The sequence below is a fragment of the Protopterus annectens genome, chromosome 3.part1 (genome assembly GCF_019279795.1).
Source record: "Protopterus annectens isolate FY-2018-M chromosome 3.part1, PAN1.0, whole genome shotgun sequence".
Taxonomy (NCBI): domain Eukaryota; kingdom Metazoa; phylum Chordata; order Ceratodontiformes; family Protopteridae; genus Protopterus; species Protopterus annectens.
Window position 1 is genome coordinate 1445402294 of NC_056732.1, and position 23502 is coordinate 1445425795.

Below are 23502 nucleotides of genomic sequence, written 5' to 3' on the forward strand. Positions count from 1 at the left end.
CAACATAACACCAAACAGTACAAAATTAAGTGCATAAAACACAAAAGATTTATATGTTTGCCGGACAGAAATAAATTGTGATATACATGTAAAAGACAAAAACAACATAACACAATACCAAATAATATAAAAGTACATATAATCGATGGTTGTTTCATTTTGGGCCTAAACAGGTGATGCAGTAAGAATGGAAGTCTCGGTGTGATATTTGCTTTCCACAGGTGAGACAATTGTTAACTTTTCCTGACATCGGTTAGAGCAAGGAAAAAAGAATCCCCAATGGGGTACTTAGCTTTAGAAGACTTCAACTTCAATTCGGAAACAAAAACTCAGGCAGAGGCCAACCGGCACTCATGCGAACTGCTTCTGCTTCAGGCTTCTCAGCAAGAAAGACTGATGTAATGACGTCGGCTGCCTGATTTTATACCACTGATGACCTGACATCAGTCGTGGAGTGACAGCAACTGACATAGAAATACTAAGCCTCTGTTATTCAGGCCGACTGAGGGGCTACCCCTGGCAGGATAACCCAAATGTGATGACTGCAACAGTGAATACACTTGAACATCTACATTTATGGTAAGTGTACACAACTGTACTTTCTTGATTGAAAACAGTATTATTGTCTGTTTATATTATTGTCTGTTTATTAAACTTTGGGTAACCTTTGAAGGCTGGTCTGTTTTTACAAATATGATCTGAAGTAGTTGACTTCATTCATTCTGCACATATGGGTATACGAATCTGAGCCAGCAAAACTTTTCAAGCATCAGCTCCGAGCTCCAAGCTCCTCCCTTACCTATATTACATCACTTCCTCCTATCTAGCCCCAGATTTCGTTTGCCGCTCTAAGAGTCAGCATCGTGGTTTCTGAGCTCTAAGCAAGGTGGTAAGGCTTTTTTGGTCTTTTTGTGATAGTTGAGTGTGAATACCTTTCCCTTTTTTCCTCTCTTCGCGTTGATCGTTGTGTTAGTTGCAAAAAAAAAAAAGTTAGTTATAAGTGTTTTTGTTTGTGATACTGGTTTCCTGCCTAGGCCCAATCCCTGTTTAAGTGTGTGGGTGAGTGGGCCATTAGGGCTTTTACCGTCTCTACTATGGCTGAACAGCCTAAGGTTCTTTTTAAGAAGTGCACAGAGTGTGGTCACAAGCTCTCACCAGCCGATGGCCACACTCTGTGTGTTCTATGTTTAGGGGTCACCCATCTGTCTGCATCTGCGACATTTGTTCAGGCTTTAACCCTAGGGCTTTGAAGGATCGCCGGGCTAAGCTTGTGGCTAAGGGTCTGCTACCAGCTTCTGCCTCGGTTTCCTCTCCAGCCAGTGACACTGTGCAGGCAGGGACTCTACCTCCCGCCAGGCCTGCTTCATCAGAGTCGTCCCAGAGAGGTAGGGACAGAAGGGATAAAGAGAAGCACCACAGGGAGAGGGACAGGCCCAGAAAAAGATCACCGGATAGGGAGTCTTTTTCCAGCCCCTCTTCAAAGGCACCCAGGTCTCGTTCTCCTCGGCTTCGCTCTCCCCGTTTCTCGACGGAGCCGAGGCACTCCCCTCAGATCCAGCCCAGGCCCGAGTCGGTCGCTTCCTCCAGGTCTACTCGGAGTGTCTCCGACCTGGATATGGATAGGCTGATGAGGTTCATCCAGATCCAGATTCAGATGGGGGTCTTACCAGGGCCCTCTCCCGTTGGTCAGGGTCCTCCTTCTTCAACTATGTTCCACCCTATTGCTCCTTCCCCGGTCCGGCCCAACGCTTCGGGGTTCTCGGGTCCGAGACCTTTCAGAGCTGTTGGGTCGGCACCGATGGTTCTCGTTTCCTCGACGTTGGCCGTCACCTTGAGTTCCTCGGATCCAAACTCGGATCCAGGAGACTCTCGGAGCCGTGGTCGTGGAGTCGGACCCGAGGGTCGAGATTTTGCTCTTTCGGATCCCATCCTCGGTGCCCGGACTACCCCTCCATCCGCTCCGATCCCTGCTTCGGTGCAGGGGAGAGCCTCTTCCTTATGTTCTATGAAGGTGTGCTCTCCATCGGCATTTGGGGCAGTGGAAAGGGTTCTCTCCCAGGGGTTGAGACCACAGCTCACCTACTCGGATCCTACCCAGACCCCTCTGATTTTGGATTCTGCTCCCATTACCATGTCTCAGGGATAGTTCGTGCCAAAGCAACCTCAGGTTGTTCCACTCAGAGAACCTCTGGAGGCTTACTAATCCTCTCCAGAGAGTCCCACTGGAGAGGAATCTCGTAAACGCAAGTGTAAGAGGAGGCACTTGGACTCCCCTGAGTCCATTACCACTGATACGGACTTAGATGAAGGAGAGGGTTCCCCCAGATCACCTACCAAGGATGTCTCGTTCGGATACATTATGGAGATCCTCCGCCAAAGAGGAGGTTGGTCAGCCCCCAAACCCTCTGCGGATGAGTCCGTATTCCTGGAGGCCTTTGGTGTGGGCCCATCTACTTCCTGGGTCTCCCCTCCAGCGGACCCTTTGGTGGACCTCATCACCACTAGGGCATGGAAGGATCCTGACACCGTAGAGCCTATACCCAAAAGGCCAGACAAAATTCTTTCCCTGCCGTCAGACAGGCAGGCATGGTCCAAAGGAGCCCCGGTAGATGCTTTGGTGGTTGCAGCTGCCACAAAGAAGGAACTGGCACAGGAGAGTTCCTCGGTTCATCACCAGACAAAGAGTCCAGGTCGATGGATTGTTTCGGGAAGCGCATGTACTCGTCAGCGACATTTTCTATCCGTGCGCTGAATTACTTGGCACATGTTATCTGACTGCAGAGAGACCTTATATCGGAACTAACTGAGTTGCCCCCGGAGTCTCTGTCGCAACAGGACAAGCAGTCTTTCACTGCAAAGATAACTACACTGAAATCAGTGACAAATACCTCTATGCGTCTCCTCTCTCATGCTACAGAGGGAGCCGCTAGAGCTGCTGGTACAGGCGTTGCCTTGAGGCATTACGCCTGTATCAGGCTGTGTCAATTTGCGGACCCCTTTAAGGTGTCTTTCATCAATGCCCCTTTTGATGGATCATCCCTCTTTGGGATGACTGTACGTGACACACTAACCCAGAGTGAGAAGGACTGAAAGACTTTGTCAGCCGTCGGAATCCTCTTTTCTAACCCCCAGAGGTCCTATTCCAGGAACCAAAAGGGGCAAAAGAAGATGTGGTTCCGGAAATCACAGTCCTTTCGTGACACTCAGGAATATTCGTCCCCCAGAGGCAGAGGGGGACAAGACCGACGCCGTCCCAGAGGCAGAGGGAGTCCCAGAAACTTCTGGTCAAGGGAACCTTTTTCCGACAGACCCGCACAGCAACCCTGAGGGGTTGCCCGGCTGCTCTACTCTGGAGGCAGTCGGGGGAAGATTTTCCTTACATCCAGCGGCATGGGAGTCCATTACTGCAGACCACTGGGTGTTAAACATCATATCCAGAGGATATTCTATCCCCTTCATTTCATATCCCATAACTCCAGCATGCCTTCCAGATGTTCCACTCGCTCACAGGGAGGCTGCAGCCTTAGAGGTCTCGAAGCTGCTACAAAAAGAGCCATCGAGTCGGTCCCCCCATATCAGTCTGGATCAAGCATCTACTACAGGTTCTTTTTAGTGCCAAAGAAGACGGGGGACCTCAGGCCCATTCTGGACCTGTCTATCCTCAACCTGTCGGTAGAGAAACACAAATTCTGAATGGTCACTGTACAGTCCATTCTACCATTTCTGAGAGAATGCAACTGGATGTGCTCGTTAGACCTCCAGGACGCTTACTATCACATCAAGGTCCACAGGAGCTCCAGGAGGTTTCTACGCTTCCAGCTAGGGGCCAGTCACTTTCATTTCAGAGCCCTACCCTTTGGTCTCACCACAGCCCCCAGGGTGTTCACCAAGGTTATGGCGGTCGTAGTGGCTCACCTGAGACTTCAGGGCATTCAGGTATTCCCCTACCTAGACAACTGGCTCTTCGCTGCATCCATCAAACGTCTCTTTTGTCAGGCCCTACACTACTTCCTCGGTCTGGCTCACAAGTTAGGCATCACGATCAATATTAACAAGTCCCACCTGGCTCCGGTTCAGATCATAGACTTCATCGGGGTATGGTTGGATTCGATTCAGTCAAAGATTTTTCTCACCCCGGAAAGGATAGAAAATCTCAGACTCCATGTATCGGCTAGCTTGGATCACTCTGTAGTCACAGCATCCGATGTTCTCAGGGCCCTGGGTTCGATGGCAGCCGCAATCTGTATCCTCCCTCTTGCACGTCTTCACATGAGAGTCCTTCAGTTGAATCTAGCAGTTCAATGGTCTTGGCTAGACCTTCCGATGAATTTCCACATCTGCATCAATTCGGACATGCAGAACGTCACTCCAATGATGGCTTCAATCAGCGGACATTTTCACAGGGCACAGCTTTCTAGCCCCTCCGGCTCAAGCCACGGTGACCACAGACACTTCCCAGCTCGGGTGGGGGTGGGGGGCAGTTCCTGGGAATAACGGTCCAGGGCACATGGTCCCCTCCAGAGACCAAGCTACACATCAGTGTCCTGGAGATGAGGGCAGTGCTTTTAGCGTTGAGAGCCTTCCACCCTGTCCTACCTCCAGGGACGGTAGCCATTCATTCAGACAACATGTCTGAGGTCTGGTATATAACAAAACAGTGAGGGACCCGATCCTACCCCCTTTGTCGCGAGGCCATGAGGGTTTGGGAGTGGGCCATATCCACCAGCCAGTTTCTCATAGCAACGCACATCCCGGGACGCTCCAACATTCTAGCGTACAGTCTCAGCAGGGCAATCCTTCTGCCTTACGAGTGGTCTCTGAAACAATCAGTAGTGGAGAAGATCTTCTGTATTTGGGGTCAACCTTGCTGCGATCTCTTCGCATCTCCTTCCAATGCGAAGTGCAGCAACTTTGTCACTCTAATTCCCCCCTCCGGGGGATGTCTCCAGGGGTACTCTAGTCCATGCTTGGCCTCCCAGGCTACTGTATGCTTAGCCCCCATTACCTCTTATTCCGAAGTTCCTTCAGAGAGCTTGCCGGCTGCATTGCAAAGTCATTCTCATAGCTCCCTTCTGGCCGCGTCAAGTGTGGTTTCCCTACCTATGGTCTCATCTGTTCGCTCCTCCGTGGACTCTAGAGCCATGCCCGGATTTGATTTCTCACCCGTCGGGCTTGCCCCTGCCCAACCTGGACAGTCTCAAGCTGACAGCGTGGCTGCTCCAGTTCCCATGATCATCAGGACTCCCGGACTTTTGTCCCCTGTTAAGAATATTCTGGTAGCTTCTCTTAAAACCTCCACTAGGAAACTCTACAGTAGCAAGTGGAGACGTTTTTGCGTTTGGGCTTCTCAACGCAATCTGAACCAGTTTACAGCCCCCGTTCTGCTCATACTGGATTTTCTGGCCAGTCTTTTTCGATCAGGCGCAAGTGCTTCTACCATCAAGGTTCAGCTGGCTGCCATCCCTAATTTTCATGTGGGTGAAAATAAGGTTGCTTTGGCTTCTGCCAAATTGTGTAAAGCTTTCCTAAAGGGCACTTTTTTATTGCGACCACCAGTTAAAGAAACGGTGCCCCCCTGGGATCTGACTTTAGTCCTTCAGGCCTTGACCTCTCCCCCCCTTCGAGCCAGCCGGTTCAGTTCCGATGAAGTTTTTGTCGTGGAAGACAGCCTTCTTGGTCGCATCACATCAGCCAAGAGAGTTGCAGAGTTGCAGGCCTTATTCTCCTTGCCCCCCTATTTGGTTTTCCACAAGGATAGGGTTTCGCTGCATATGAACCCTTCCTTTCTTCCCAAGGTGTCCTCAGCAGCCAATATTAATCAGTCTATAAATTTGCCAGTCTTCTTCCCAAATTTCCAAAATAGAGGTGAACGTAAGCTTCATTTATTGGATGTCCATAGACAGCTTTGTTTTTACCTCCATAGGATTAAACCCTTCTGGAAGCCGGATCAGTTGTTTGTCTCTTTTTCGAAACCATTTTTGGGCAAAGCACTTTCGAAAGTGTCCTTAGCAAGGTGGATCACTCTTTGTATTGCACAAGTTTGTAAGGACAAAGGTTTATCTCCTCCTGGTGTATTGAAGGCTCATTCCACTAGAGCAATGGCCACTTCTGCAGCTTTCTGGTCAAGAGTTCCGTTAGACGATATCTGTGCGGCAACGACTTGGGCCAATTCGCACACATTCATCTCTCATTATAAATTGGATCTTAGTTCTAGAGGGAGAGCATCCTTTGGCTCTGTGGTGCTCAGAAATATCCTTCCATAAGGGCCTCCCAGGAATACTAGTAGCTGGGGATTCTGTCCCATATGTGCAGAAAGAATGAAGTCAACTACTTCAGATAAAGAAGTTATGTTCTTACCATAACGTTCCATCTGTGTAGTAGACGTCATTCTTCTGCACCTTCCCTCTCTCCATCCCCCTCACTCTTCAGGTTTTTCCTGTTTAGTATTGTGGTTATGTTGCCACTTAGTGTCAGCAAACTCGATCTGGGGCTAGATAGGAGGAAGTGATGTAATATAGGTAAGGGAGGAGCTTGGAGTGCGGAGCTGATGATTGAAAAATTTTGCCGGATCGGATCCGTATACCCATATGTGCAGAAGAATGAAGTCTACTACTCAGATGGAACTTTATGGTAAGAACATAACTTCTTTTTTCATATTGCTGTGTAGTTACTGTACTAGATTTTTGAGATCCAGATTTTGAGTGTGTGAAATAAAATGTGTGTTACTGTTCTTCAGTGTTTAGACAGATCCAGTTTATTTGAAAAACCCTTTACTTCATTAATTTTTCATTCTCATATTTATCTTATTTAGATAAGCAGGGAAGCCAGAACAAAGGGTGTAAGGCAGACAACCAGTCTTGGAGTCTGATGTGCCAGACCACCACAAAAAGCATAGACTCAAGTTACTCACACACTACATGCAAGTAATCAATTTAGAGGATTGCTTTTTCACCTGCAGCTTGTATTTGGGATGTTAAAGTAAACTGATGAGTGCAAAACTTACTCAGACAAGGGATGCTATGCATATCCAAGGCCTGCAAGGTTACACCGTTAAGTGCTGCTTCACTTTTCTGCTTGGTAGCATATTTTCAGAAACTAAATATTACAGTCGTAATCTATATTTGGATGAATTGTGCCAAAATATTCTCATAATTGGCACAGTATGATCATGATAACACAATCTGCATCCAGATTGTTTTGTTAACATAGCCAGTGGACATAGTTATTTAATTTTTTTTGCCAAACACCTTTATTGAATTATCACTTGTGACATAGGCAAATTTACATTCTTATAAAAGTAATCACACTATAATTAACATACATATTTTATTTCACATGTATTACTATATAACCTAAGCAACATTACATAAATTATTCAATTCCTACCTTGTTGTAAACAAGATACATCTTTATTAAACCATCTCTTACTACATAGACTATTATACATGTATAGAAATTAAAACAAACCACACTGACACCATCCTAGTTGCAAGCATTTTACCTCACAAACTATACTGACACACTCCCAGTTGTAAACATTATACATCACTTATAAGCTACTCAATCTTTTTCAGTCACACATTATACAGCTCATTTAAATCCTGCTGCCTTTTAAACCTCATTCCCCCTTGTATGTATTGTTCTGACAATTCCCATTTTTCCTATGTAGTTTGCTCCTACCCTTTTCTAGAGATCTCAATTCTAGTTGTTTTGTCTTTGTTACTGTATTTCACTACTTATAGTATAGTTAGTTTAGATTTTGATTTCCATTTTGTAGTAATTGCTTTTTTGGCAGCCACCATTATTAGACACATCAAGGCCTTATCACGCCTAGGTAATTCTGACTCTGTATCTTAGCTCAAAAAAAATCATCTCCCTCGTCAGACCAATCTGTCCACCCAGCATCTCCGACAGTGCATCCCACAGGGAATCCTTAAAGTCCACCACTTCACCCCACTCTCAAAAACTATGTTCCCAATTACCGCTTTCTTTTCTGTCACACCTCCAACATTTGCTGTCTGCCTGAGCAAAAATTCGCTGAAGTCTACTTGGTGTATAAAAATATCTGTGCAGACATTTCCAGGCAAAAATCCTAAATCTTCTACATTTTGTTGCATATTTGGGAGACATATGTATATCTTCCCATTATTTCTTTGTGAATTGGTTATCCATTCTCTCTTCCCAATCCTTTGTAATCTTCTCTGATTGATTCTTATAGCTGTCATGCAATATTTTATATGATCTACTAATTAATCCTTTTTTTAGTGGCAGCTTCTGTTCTAGATTCTACTAAAAACTCTACCAGAGCTGGTCTTTGTTTAGAACCCCCTATTTCTTTCTCTGTGCCTATACTCTGATATCAATCCCTGATAGGAAAGGCAATCTCTAACCTGCAGTCCAATTAAATTCTTGGCAACTTCCCATTTTATCTTCTTTCCCTCTCTAGTTATTTGCTCCCAATACCTTGATTTCTTTGCCACTTTTCTCCAATGAATTCCAGCACCCTCTTGCCTATCGTCTGTATCCTTAATTGCAATCATCCCTATTGGCAGAATCTCTTTCTCCAATCCTGTGTTGGATTAGTTCTTAGAATACTTTTTGCTGCTTTATGGATATACTATTTTGTATGGTTATTTTTATTCCCAGTAAAGGTCTGCATCCAAAATACCAGTCTCTCCTTGTTTCTTGAGCTTCCCCCGTTTCATCGTCATCTCTTTCCACTTCTGCTTGTGCTATGTATAGGGGCCTTAACTGTGTAGCTTTGAAATACCCCTTCAAATTGGGTAAACCCAGTCCACCCTGTTCTACTGGAAGAATCAGCTTATCCCACTTGAGTCTTGCTGTCTTTCCCTCCCAGATAATGTCCTTCAGCTCTTTATTAATTGCTATCCACTACTTCTCCTTTGGTTGATAAAAATATGTCTGACCTGTGTATAAGACTAAAGGGACTAAAAACATTTTAATTGCTTGTATCTTATTATCCATATCCATGTAACAAAACCTCAATTTTTTCAGTTTTTGTATTATCTTTTGTTTATTCCCTTCCCACATATCCTTAGCTGCCACACTAGAATAATTTTTAATCCATACTCCTAAATACCTCATTTTATCTTGTCCCCATAAATATAGATATTCCTGAACCAATTCTTGTATGAGTACATAATTTACCACTATTGACTTTGTTTTATCTTCATATCTGAAACTGTCTCAAAATATTCCACAACACCGTAATATCTTTTTCTGGTTTTGTCTAGGTATGAAATAATATCATCTGCAAATAAAGCCAGCTTTTCTGGACTACCATACCAATTATATCCTTGAATTTCTGAGTTCCTTATTTTCTTTGACAATGGTTCTAAATATGATGCAAATAATAAAGGGTAAAGAGGACACCCCTGGCTGGTTTCTGTGCTCAAGCAGAAATTATCAGAGAGGACCCCACCCACTTTAATTTTTGCCTCCAGTTCCTTATGTATCCTCCTAATCAACTTTATATATTTTCAGGAAATGCAAATGCTTCCATTGCCCTGGCCATAATGTCTCAGCTGTCAGATGTTTTTAGTGCAAGTCAAGATACACCAACAACAATGATATTTTCTTACATTCTGCTTTCCTCTGGATCATTAATGTTATCAAATGTTTGCCTCCCCTCCACAAAACCACATTGATCCATATCTATCAGCTTTTGTATTACTTTTGCCATTCTTTTAACCATTTTAGACATGAACTCTTTATCATCTTAGTTTAGTATTGAAATTGCCTGTATGAAGCTGGATCTAATAGATCTTTACCATCTTTAAGTATTACAGCTAACCACTGCTTTCTTCCAGGACGTTGGTACTTCTTACTTCTCCTTCTCTTAAAATTCTTTTAAACAGAACCTTCCAGACCTCTATCAGTTTCTTTCCTGCTAGCTTCCAAACTTCAACAGGAATACCATCTATTCCTGGGGTCCTTCCTGAAGATGGGTTATGCATCACAATTTTTATGTCCTCTTTTCCTGTCCTAACCATTAGTAGTGGAGCCTCATCTTCCTCTAACCTTGGCTTATTTAATTCTTCCTCAAACATTTCCATTTGTATCTTTTTTTATTTCTACAGGATCTCTTATTACCTGTCTTGTTTCAGGCTCCCTAAGTTAGGCGACAGCCTTTTCTATTTTTTGTTGCCTGAGTCATTGTGCTCCAATGTTATCAAAAAACAGCTGCTTAATAGCAGCTTTTCTAAAGTCGTGCATATTATCAAGGTAATCCTTATTTTCTGACTAGCATTCTGCAGTTGATCTTCTTCTTGTTCTATGAGATTCCCCCATTCTGCAAAACGTTGTTAGTCCCTCTAAGTAATTTTTGTTACTTCTTAACCATATCTCACTTTCTTTTATTTCCACCCTATTTTAAACTCCACCTTAATTTTATCCCACTCCCTAGCTATATTTTCAGAAGAAATTTCTATCCTCTAACAACTCCTGAATAATCACCACTACCCATTCCTTAAATTCCTCTCTTTTCAATAGATAGGTAGAAAAACACCAGTGTCTCATTTTTATTTAATTACTATGTGTTTTATTTTAGGTATTATTGGTGCATGATCTGAAATAGTTATTGGGTGAGTACTAAGACCTTCACCTAAATGGACATGTTCCTGTGAAATGTAAATTCTGTCTAGCATAGCCCAGTTTTTATATCTTGGGGAATAATATGTAAATTCACTCCAAACTCCTATTACTGAATTCACATCTTCCATACCAAATATTTTCATAACTTTCTTAAAAAATCTGCCCTTCGTTATATTTTCCCTTCCTGGCCCCCCAGACATGTTTTCACTGTTGCAAATCAAATTCTAGTCCCTACCTCCAAGTAATATTCCTTGCTGAAAACTGATTATTTCTCCCAGAATTTTCTTAAGCTCCATTATAGCAGTTTTAGGTGCAATGTAAATCCTCCTCCCTTGCCTGTAGACCCTTAGCACTGCAAATCTACCATTATTATTTTTTTTAACCATCTTCTGTTATTATTGGGAGCTCTTCTTAAAATGAATATAAGTACTCCTGTTTTCCTTTGTCCCAGGTGTTCCACTGAATAACCATCCTGAAAACCTTTCTTTATCAAATTTACATGTTCAGCTCTTTTTAAATGTGTCTTCTGTAATGTAGATATTTGCACTCTATGTTTTTTAATATAATTCACAAATGTTTCTTTTTTGTGTTTATCTGTGAGGCCATTTACATTTAAAGACATTACAGAAAGGATCATAGTATTAAAAAGTTATTATTCCCACCTTTTGTGTATAACACCTTTTTTGTTAAATGTCTAGTGCCATCTTTTGTGTTACATGCATACACTGGCAGATTGAACTTTTATACAGTTGTTTCTTGTCATATCCATTTGAGCTTATGTCACATCTTATAAAACTTTGTTTTATTGAAAGTCCTCAGACAAAAAACTATGTACACCTTCAAATATTAGTTTTACCCTCCTAATAGGAACAAAAGTCCCAAACTGACACTTACATACTTGAGTTAACGTAAAGAAAGGTTATCCATGCTAAGACGCATGGTGCAGCCTGCGCCTCTACAAAGTGCTGATTGATTTTGTCTTATCTTTGCAGCTCTCCCAATAGGGAAAACCCCTGAATTCTTTCTATTCTATTTTCTCTCCTTCATGAGATAGCTATTTAATGTTGAGTCATTTATCCATTAAGTACTTGGGTAGTTAAAATCTGTTGTTATGATTGTGGTTGGGATTCAAAAACACACAGCACACTGTGCAATCCTGTTTCCAGCAGGATTTTCCAGTGCATTATGAGGGAATGATTTGAAGGCAACTACAGCATGTAACACTATAGTGGTCTTGTGGGAAAAGCTGCATGCACATGTGGCAGTCTGATGTGTGGCTAATGAAAGTTAACCATGTGTGTTTCCTGTCACCAGGTTTGGAATAGTGTGGTAGAGTGACTCAAAGTTAAGCATTGTCCCACAGTTTGCGGGGTACAGCAGTAAATATGTGCACCCACTGATATGGATGGCAGGAGTGTGACTGTTAGCACTGCAGCAAGTAAGTACTGCATACAAAGTCTTGTGCATGTGTGTGTGTGTGTGTGTGTGTGTGTGTGTGTGTGTGTGTGTGTGTGTCTATGCAGGGGGGCATGCTTGGATTTGTTTCCATATCTGTGTGCATAACTGTATGACTGTGTGTGTGTGTGTGTGTGTGTGTGTGTGTGTGTGTGCATCTTTGTAGGTGCCTATGCAACAGCACATGGGGAACATTAGTGAAGTTACTTCAAACTGAATTCTGCTCAGTTGTGAAACATATTAATGAGCCACTAATAAGCCTTTGCTCCATGCAGCACCTGCATACCTCTTGCATACCTCTTATTCACCTTTTGCCAACATAGCACTGTCAGAGCTCATCCCCAGAGCCCTAATAGCACTAAGCACTACCATGATGATTTCTGTAAGTGCTATCCTCTATTTTCCTTGATTTTTGCATCCTGAAGTTAGGGAATTCAAATATGGACAACACATTTATTTAATGTTGAGTAATTTACCCGTTCAGTATCTGCACAGTTAAAATCCCTCACAAAGGTTGTATTTTCATTGATTTTTACATCTGGGTATTTACGTGGGAAATACCATGCTGTGTTGGAGGTTTTAATGTACAATAGATTCTAATAAAATATTCAGTACCACTGATGTATGGGCAATTTCTGGTCCTAAGTTGCTTTCCTGACTTCTTGCTTTTAGGCATCCCTTTATAAATGTTGAGAACACTGCCCTTGTCCTGCCAAATCTTTAAGAATGAAAATAGGTATGCCCTGGAATTGGTGATATGCACATACCTTTCAGTCTGTCAGCGTTCAGAAATCATAGCAGTGGCCATCAGAAATCACAGCAGAGGTTCCAAAATAATGACCTATGGATACATTTGTAAATTTACTCTTTTTGTCAGGTGCAGCCTATAAAAGTAGAACCTTCGGATGCTAATGGATGCATACCAAACACCGTTATACAAAAAAATGTTGAGTTGGTAGAGTTGGTGTTTATATATTTTTATTTGTTTTATTTGCCACCAATATGGTTGTAGGACTTGAATAAAAAAATACAATTGCATTTAATTAAGCTGCAATATAAGAGGAGACATCAGCCTAGAACTGAGCCAGTGCTGAAGGCATTTCTAATGAAGCTATACACAGCTTAAAATTTACTTGTCCAGCTGGGCCATGTTTAATGTAATTCCCCCTTCCCCCAGGAAAATATATGTTGCTCATTTTAGTTCCGTACAATACATGGAACCACATAGGACTAAGGGATGCGAAAAATGAAAAGTATTTTATGCAAAAATGGAAGATTATATTGCCAATATTTTGGTCATGTGGCAAAACAATTACTGACCTGTTTTGAATGTAGTAAGTAGCAGGAAGTCTCTCTCATTGGCCTTTAATTTCTCCAAATCTTTTGGGTTTCGTATACCATGATGGAAGTGGACTCCATCCCTAAGTCAAACTATGATTAAAGTTCATGAAATTAGTATTGTCTCGATCTTTGATGTCGGCCAGAAGAGCTCTTCGCAGCACCTGCAGTGTGTCCAGTAGTGACTCATCCAATTTGTACAGAGTTGCATGTATCTGTAATATATGTAAATACGATTATAGATTCTTTTTTATAAGACCCATTACCCCTACTATTGTTGGAACAGTCTGGGTATCTTTCTTCCACATTGCTCTTGGTTCTGCCTGCAAATCCTGATATTTTATGACTGTGTCTCTCTGTACGCAAGATACTGTAGTCACTGGGTGTAGCAGTTTCAATGATCAATGCTACTTTTGTCTTTTTTTCATGGACCTCTATATCTGGTTTTCTTGCATCTGTCTTTTGAACTGTTGGTAATGGGTGATCCCATGTGATGTAGATTTCATAATTTTTATGATGCTTTGTGGCTCATGTTTCCAGTGTTCTTCAGAGACTTTGTTATTGTAGTGTTTGCACAATCCCCAGAGCAACAGTCTTGCCACAATGTTATGCCTTTCACTGTACAGTCCCTATGCCATTAGTATGTCAAACCAGCAACAAGGTGTGTGACTGTTTCCAGTTATGTTTTAGAAAATCTACATTTGTCTATTTCTCCCCCATGTTCAATAGACTTTGTAAACCAACATGTACGCAGCCCACTATCTTGGGCCTGCAATATTAGTCTTTCATCTTTTGGTTTGAATTTTCCTCTTCTTAACCATTCCTGCATTCGATCCTGATCAACATGAGGTTGTTCCAGGAGTTTTCTATACTTGCAGCTATATTTGTGCATTTTCCACATTTCTTGCCTTCACATCTGATCCTTCAGCTTGTATTGGCACATTCAGTTGCTACCTGATTTTTATCTGCTTCTGGTTTGATTTCCATTCCCGCTTGACATTGATATGCTTCTGCTGGACTAAGAAGGGAGATCATCTTAGATTTATTCTCCTCATGTTTCAAAACTTTCACTGTTTTGGGGTCTTGCGAGATATGTATGCAGTCCCACGATTGCAGATCTATACATGTAATCAAGTTCAAGGAGCCCCATACCTCCTTCAAAACAGGGAATGTATAATCTTAGCATGCGCTGATTTTTATAAAGCATTTGATAAGCATGAAGCATCATTCTTGTTTTCCTGTCTAATCTATTTAACACCTTTTGGGGCCAGTCAGTCAGTCCAAAACTGTAAGGACAGGAAGAGCAAATTGGTTTATAGCTTGAATTTTGTTCCTAGATTCCAACACTGTTTTCAGGATTAATTTAAGTTCTAAAATATTTCTTACTGAATTTTATTCACATTCGTTCATGTTTTATTGTTCATCCTTCATCAATTACCAAATATTTATACACTCCCTCTTGCTCAAGTTCTTTTATATCACATTCTTATCCCAAAATGATGTTTTCTTGGTGCTGCAGCTTTCCTGCTTTAAAGGTTGTTTTTGCTCATTTATGAAGGCCAAATGATGTTCTTGCAGTTGTGCTATCAGTTCCTCATCTGATGAGCTATACAGTTTTAAGTAATCGACATAGAGAAGATGTGAAGTCTTTACACTTTGTTGCTTTCTGGGATATTATAGCCATGACCTAATATGTTAAGCAGACAGCTTAATGTGTTAAGGGCAAGGCAGACGAGCAATGGTGACAGAGAGTCACCCTGGAATATTTCCCTTTGGATTTTTATCCCTGTAAAAATAATTTGTACTTTATTGTGGCTTAAGTGCAGAGTGGTTTGCCACTGTTTCATGGTCGCTGTGAAGTAGTTTATCAGTGTAGGTAGGCTGTATCTTATAATTTTTTTAAGCACGCTTTTATTCATGAATGTATTGTTAGATGCTTTTTTGTAGTGTATCCATGCCATAATTAGATTATTTCCCTTTTTACAGTTCTCCACTATGATGTTATTTAACAACAAATGATCCGTTGTTCCATATGACTTTCTTGTATTACCCTTTTGTTCTATTGCCATAATTGAGTTTTCTTCTCAAAGACTATAATCTCTGTTGGCATCGATTCCAGTGTATAGTTTATACATTGTTTGGAAGGCAAGTTATTGGTCTATAATTTTTGGGGTAGCTTACAGATTCAGTCTTAAGTAGGAGCTTAGTTTTTCCTGTTAACCAGGCTGGTGTCTGTTCGGGGTGCACATATAAATAGTTCTTATTCATGGCTAAGTCTTCCTGCAGACGTTAGGTACTGAACCTGGGCCTGGGATTTTCCAATTAGAGGCTTTTCTTAACTTTGTTTCAATCTGTCTGCCTGATACTTCATCCCATTTCATATCTTGTACATTTGAACTTCTTATTCTTTCTTTTACTTCTATCTCCATCTAGCATCTTTCTTGTGTTCCATGGGATCTTCATAAATACTTCTCCAAAATGTAGCTATTTCTTTTTTTGGTTGTCTTTCGGTTCCTTTTTTCTTTGTTTCTCATTTCTCTATAAAACTTTTATGAGTCCTCAATAAATTGCTTATTTTGTACTTTCCCTTTATATTTATTTGTGTATCTTCTAAATTGTTTCTGTCTGTGCTGATATTTTTAGTTTATTATTTGTGATAGTGCATAACAAATCCTGATCTGTTATAATACTGCACATTGCTTTTATCATGTCTATCTTTCTGAGTAATTTTATCTGTTCCCTCTTCTATTGTCTTCTAACAGCGACATTTCTTGTCTTAATTGCTTTATAGTTTTCTCTGTTCGACATTTCCATGATGGCATTCGATTTCTCCCCGTCCTTTCCCGTACTACCCTGTGTTCTTGTGGTAGGACTTCATCTGTTATTAATTTGGCTACACAGTAATGTATCCTATTTACTTCAATTATATCGCACAAATTTTTATGGACAGTCCTAATTACTGTGTTCATTTGTTTTGTCAAACTTCTAATTTTTGGGGTTTTATTGACCGTCTGCAGTCTGTTTCTTTCATTGATCTTAATATATCTATCCATCTCTATTATATCAAGTAACGCTTCTCTTAGATCATTTTGTTCTAAACTGAGGGTACATTCTTTGTTTGCCATTTCCTGCGGGCATTCTGTAGAAAGTTCCATAGCTTCTTTTTGTGCCATGTTCTCTTCAGTTTCAGCTCATGTCGTCCATTGCTCTTTCATATGGGAACTCACTGGCCTACCCACTCCACACCATTGACTGCAACTGAATATTTGTACTGGTTTGCTGTGGAAGACTCCAAAGTATCTTCATATATCAACTGATTAGATGCTTCCTGCTCCACTAGTTTCTCCTTAATTTGGGTGTCCATTGCTCTATCCTGTTATATTGTTGTCCAAGTTAAAATTTCTACACTAAATCCTTCACTTTGCAGGTAATCCATAACCTCAGTTTCTGTCTCTTTATCTTCTCCATTACTAATCCTCTTTTCTACTTTTCCTCTTTGTTTTCTTATTTTTATATCGTAAAATTTTCTATATCTGGATGTCTTTGTATTTCTCTTTAAATATCTTTGATGCTACTCTTTTTGCATTAATTAGTTTTGCTTTGTCCTTTGCATAACTATTGCATCGTGTTAAATCTGTTTTTCTTTCCCATGTCCATATTTCTTCTTCAGATGTCTCCTGCTCCTCTTGTTTCTCCTTACTTTGGAGACTAGTTGTTCCATCATGCTGTGATATGACCTGTGTTAGACTTTCTACATTGAATCCTTCACTTCGGAAATATTCCTTAACTTCAGCTTCTTTTTTTTTTTTACTTCTACTTGACTATTCTTCTGTTCTGCATTCCCTCTTTGTGATCTTATTTTTTTATTGTGACATTTTCCATATGTGGATGCCTTTGCCTATATTTCTTTTCAAATATCTTTGGGGGCTTCCTTTTATGTGTTGATTAATTTGGCTTTCTCCTTTGGATAAGTATTGCACCATATCAGATCTCTCTTTTTTCCCATGTCCATATTTCTTTTTTTACACTTTTCAAACATCTCTAAATTTTGTTCTTTAAATTTTCGCACTTCCTCAGTCGCTTCTTTTTCCAAACTGCACAAGGCTTCTTGGTCTATATAGTGTTTTTCATGGATTTGTTGTATTAATGGATGCACATTTTTATTTGAAGCTTCTGACAGTAATTTCTTGTGAAAGTATTATTCTTTCCTTGAATTTCTCTCTTAATCTTTTCGTATTTCTTTTGTCTGGAAATTTTGGGCTTCTTGCGTAATAGCAACAATACATAATTTCTTTCTTATCCTCAGTGGTCCACTGTATCATCTTTATGCCTCTTTTTTTTTGGCCTATCAGTTTTTGTGGACTACTACTTCCTCCTACAACGGGGGGCCATCCTCCCCTTGAGCCATGCCTAGTCCCATTGTAGGAATATTTCCATGTCTTGAGGATTCTACATTGTCATTGTTCCAGTCCTGTTACCAGTGCGCCTACCAGGATTGGATACTTTTTTATCCTGTTTATTGTGCACCCAGCTGTCTTTATTTTTAACCTACCGATCTCCATGATATATGCTATATAAAATGCAGTCTATACATCAGTGTCGTCTTGGTGAGATTTTGTGAAAAACAGGGTCCACCTCATGAAGGTACTCAACAAGACTTGAGGATGAATTCAGTTCCTTCAGTACTTGTCGCCTTTTCCTGATTTTATCATCTCTCCATTTGGACCCCCAGTAATCTTTGTTACTGGTCTGTTTTGAATGCAGTAAGCACCAGGAAGCCTGTCTTTCATTGGCTGTATAGTCAAGCCAATGGAAGAGAAGATACCTTAGACAATTAATATCAAACTGGAGCATTAGAGTAGACTCTAGATTTAGCAGTTACAGTTTGAACTCTTTGACAGATTGGAGTAGTTATGCGGTATGGTTTACTGAGTTTCTGATAAAACATTGAAAAAAGTCAGCAAAAAATCAGCCAGTCTGCAAAGCTACAATATATATATCCATGTGTACTTTAATTCTGGTATATTTGTATATGTGTATCCCATCGCCAATTATGGATAGAAACAGCTTATATCGCTGATTCTTACCTCTTAAAGTGTTAGGCTTCAAAATCATAGCAAGAGCCATCAGAAATCATAGCAGGTGGTCCAAAATCATAGCACTTAACATTTGCATGGGTGTACTACTCTACTGCTTGGGGGGTAATGGCAAAATGTATACATTTGCCCTTTTGTCTGGTCCATCTTTTAAAATTAAAACCCTTGTGGTGCTAATGAATGTGCATGTACATAGATGTAAAAATGCATTGCTTTTCCACTTTAAAAACATAAATATGTGTGGTTTCTTAGCTTGCTGTATGTGCCAGTCATAACTATGGTTTATTTTACAGAATTAATATTTGTATATTTTTATTTGTCTACAACATGGCTGTTGAACTTTCAGTAAACACACATTTGTGCTGTAAATGGATAAAAGCACAGAAGACACCTCAGCCTAAAGCTGAGTCCTCCAAGCATTTCTACTGAAGCCCACCCACAGCCTAAAATTTTCTTTCCCACTTGGGCCATTTTTAATGTGATTCTTTCCTTCCCTAGGAAAGAAAAATTATTTTGCTCATTTTAGTTCCATATGATAAATGGATCAAGTTAAAACAACATTCCAAAACTATTTCTGCTACATGACCAAAATATTTCCTATAAACACATTTTTTGCAAAAAAAAAACCAAAAAAAACACATTGCATTGTTTCATTGTCCTTTCGATCGTGCTAATCATAACATTATAAAAGCTTTTCAATGTATAATCACGCACACTTGCATAACCATCAATTACAACTACTTGTAGGATTATGTACACCTTAGATATGTACTTGAAATCAAATGAATACAGAAATATATAATGTCCCAGAAATGTATTTCAGTTGACTGTGGTCAGAATCATACAGTGCAGTCCAGTGCAACCTCTCTACCTTCTCAGCCATTTAGCCTAAGAATCAGAGACAAAAACACAAAATCAGGGACAGATTTTAAATATTGCTCTGATATACTTAGAAAGTTGAGTGTATAACTGATTTTGCATTAGTAATCATTTTTGGAAAGATATGGCATCTGAAACTCACATGTTTGATAGTATTTGTTGACTGCAGTCAAAAATTTGCCAGAAACCACATTTTCTATGAGGATCAGACCAAAATATGAGGCAAAACTGGGGACATTTGAGAGCTTTGCCCTCTGCACAAGCACTCACACATCAGTGTGACCAGCACAGCCATATGTATGATTCTTTAAATCTTAGATATCTATTTGATGTCAAACAAATGTAGTAAGACATAAATAATGGCCTCAAAATTTATTTCAGCATGCTTCTGTCAGAACCATGCAGAGGAACCCATTACAACCCCTGTCTGCCGTCTTAACTTCTTAGCTTAAGAATCTGAAACAAAGAACAACACTCAAGGACAGATTTTAAATATTGCTCTTAAAACACTTAGTTTCTGCAGTAACAAGTTTTACATTAGCAAACATTTTCTGAAGAATATGAAGTCTGAAACTCATGTGCCTGTCATTATTTAATGACTTGCATCTGTAACAGGTTGCCAGAAAACCACACATACATTGTATGAGGAACCAACAAAATGTCTCAAACTTCCTTGCTCAAGAATTCCAGACAAAGACAAAGATAATGGGGACAAAGACCCACAAAATAGTAACCGGTTTTAAATATTGCTTAATTTACTTAAAAAAGCTGATAGAACCACAGGTTTTGCATCAACATACATATTCTGAACTGTAAGAAGCATGAAACTGTAATGGCAAGCATTATTGACTAGGTGTAATCCTCGGTGATTTGCCAATAAATGAAAACTTCTGTGAGGAAGTCAAAGGATAGACAGAAAATATGAGTGAAAATAAGGGATGTTCTGCAAAATCTGGGACAGTTGAGAGGCAGAGCTATGCCGTCTGCCTAAGTGCACAGACAGACACATACCCACACATGCATGCATGTGCATATACATGTACTCACACACCATATTCACTGCAGTTACTTACCTGATCCACACTAAACACAGGTTAGCAAGATCATCAGTACTGTGGGGCACTACAGTAGAGAATTGATTATCAGAAGTAATTGGGACCCAGGGTATTTCGGATAATCAAACATTTAAAAGAAATGGGTAAAAAAGCTTCTAAAACTGTTTTTGATGAACATTAACAAGAAAAATAAAACAAATTTATTGTACAAAATTATATAGTATGTTATTGTAGTACAAGATCAAACAACACACACAAGCGAATACATATGACATTTACATATTCAGACTTTATGATTTTTCCTATTTAATAACTTTGGAAGACTGCATTTGGATAATTGACATTTCGGATAATCGACATTCAGGTAATCGGTCTCTGCTGTATGATTTATAAAAGCCACACTAGTTGTAGATTGTTTGACTAGTACTGCTGTGTTTTGACTGTGACAAGCTCCAGAACGTATCTCTGTCATTGGCTCTACAATTAAACCAATGAAAGAGAAGAAATTAGAGCTGTCTCATGTCCAAGAAGCAACCAAACTGGTGCAGATTTAGAAGTTAAAACTGGAACTCTCCACCAAATGTGAAGTGGTTGAGAGGTAGATTTCAGTAACAGTGCAAATATCAACATCCTGCAAAAAGGGGAGTGCTTTTAAATCATCCATTTTGTAATCAGATTATTCAGCAAAGCCACATTGTCTTCTGATTTTTTTATCTTGTTTGTTTATTTATTTATTTGAATTTGAAGAAGTGTAAAAAAAGACACTAAAGAATTGGAAAATTTCATGTAATATTTGTTCTTCTTAAGGTAGTGAGGTAAAGCCCATTACAGTATATATTTCTTTATTCATTTGATCTCAAGCATTCCAGCTGGTTATGCTCAAGTCCAGTCTGACAGGCATTGAATCCCTCATCTTTCTCTCCATGCTTTTAGCCAGTGACTGAATGCCCAAATTTTGTGTTGATGTTCAGATGTTGTATGAGGTGATGTGGTGGGCACTTCAGTAAGGAGATTTATTTTTCTCACATGTGATGTTTGTGTTTAGTGACAGCTTCAGGGAGACTTCTTAGTTCTAAAAGGCTTCTGCGTTTCTCAGCCACAGGTATGCCTTTGTGTTACATGCTGAGATTTCCTTTGGATCATACTTGCACAAGGCTCGCTCCTATGTAGTTAGTATGGCTGCTGTATACAGGTACAGTGAATTTCACAGATTCCTGTTTTCAGTCAGACATGTTTAACAGGCTATACTTTGAATTGCTAAGACATCTGATTTTTCTCATCTGTGCATCTTATGGATATTAGTAGAAATGGCTTACTTAGTGAGGCAGAGCTGTATTAAGCCATCTTTTGCCTTAGTGAAATGCTTAAACCTCCTTCAGCTATTATTCATGACAGTTCCTTGGAGCCCTGTTTCTGAATCAGCAACAGCGTCATGATTATTGATTGCACTTGCAGTGCTATTAAATCTGATTTTCTAAAATGTGCTAAGAGGACTTTTTGGTCTCAGAATGTATTTGGTTTTCTGCCTCTGTGAAATCAGAAGGGTAGTTTATTTACGTTTGACATGATAGCAGTGTTATTGCATGAAGTATTATCACAAGTCTTTCCTGTGACCTATGGTGTAATATGTTCATGGGTTAAAGACTGTGTCAGTCAGTCAGTTGCTTTTATTTTTGTGTATGCGTGTGCATGTGTAACTCTCTACTGTGTCATAGAATTTACTTTGAACCATTTGCCTTATTGTGCTGAGCCAAAATTAAATAATTCACAGTTCGACACATATCTATATTTAATATATATTTGCCAGTGCTGTGCATAATTAGTCTTATCAGTTTTTGTTTTTCAAAAAATATGCTAGATTACTTGTTTAGAGACCATATGTTCCTATGTTTAGTTACCTGCATTTTCTTGCTGCACTGAACATTGTACCGGTAACTTCTTGCTGAGTGTGACACATATTTCCGTTACAGCGCTCTTCTTTTCTGCTTTGAGAAGTTGAAAATGTGAAAGAAGAGTAAGTTTATATAAAGTAGCTGGCTGCCATTTCTGCTTTCTGTGTCTGAGATCTTTTCATGAAATGGAAGAGAAAAAAAAATCTTAAAAAAAAGACTTTTGAAATAAATAACTGTCTACGAGGTTAATTATACTGATCAAATTTCATTTTGTTTTTTCTGTTATGCAAGCTTCCTGATAAGAAAGTTGTACGTACCTGTAGTGACACCACTGCCATGGCCCTGTGATCTGAATATTTTAGTCAAAATTAAATAATCCTTACTGTATTAAAACTGCTAAGATATAATTAGTCACATATTGTAGGCTACAGACATCGTCTTTCAGCAGTTTGTCTTACATTGTGCATGTAATAGTGGTCATTACGTTTGAGTAACATAGTAGCATACATATTTGTTTTCCATTGCTTCTTGTTCTAGATTTCCTTGGAGGCATTATCTGGAAACCCAACAGTACGCTGGGGTGACAAATCATACAATCTTCTCTGTTTTTCCAATGGAACATTTGGCTCCAATTGTGATGTAAGCCATTTTTTCTTCGAGTGTGGTAATGTAGTTAACGGCTGTATTTGATCTATATAGATATTAATATTTCTTGTGCTGCTGACTTTTTTTGAAACACTTTATATACCATGTGAATGGTTATATTAACTAAATAAAGCTTAAGCGAATCACAGTGGAAAAAAAGGCCAGCAAAGCCAGTTATAATATTCAACTGTAGTGCTGTTAATGTTTTTGGCTGTAAGAGTTCAGATCAACAGTGGTAACCAAACATCAGGTGCTTCCACTCTAATGAGCGACTAACACATTTCTTTCTAAAACAAAAGTAACCAAATTAATTGCGTGGCACACAGGGGATGGAACCCTGGATACAACCAAGCAGAGACAATTTGAATTAGCAGCCCAGGCATTGAAGGAGCTGGGAGACAAAGGAATGATGGGGCAATGCCTGTTTTTCTTTCCATGAAGGGTAAGGGGTGGTGTTGGGGGGGGGCTTGTCTCTTGGGTATGCATCTTGTCCAGAATACTTTGTAGAAACCAGATGTTGAGCACCTG

General features: G+C 40.0%; 1 protein-coding gene across 3 annotated transcripts in view; it reads left to right on the forward strand.

The window, feature by feature from the left end:
• The window catches only part of CROT (carnitine O-octanoyltransferase), a 1004553-nt gene that overhangs the window by 396363 nt on the left and 584688 nt on the right, over positions 1 to 23502 (forward strand). For all 3 annotated transcript variants that reach the window (XM_044067515.1, XM_044067513.1, XM_044067514.1), the window contains exon 9: positions 22867 to 22968. In XM_044067515.1, the coding sequence (XP_043923450.1) occupies positions 22867 to 22968 (102 nt within the window). The remainder of the gene's footprint in view (positions 1 to 22866; positions 22969 to 23502) is intronic.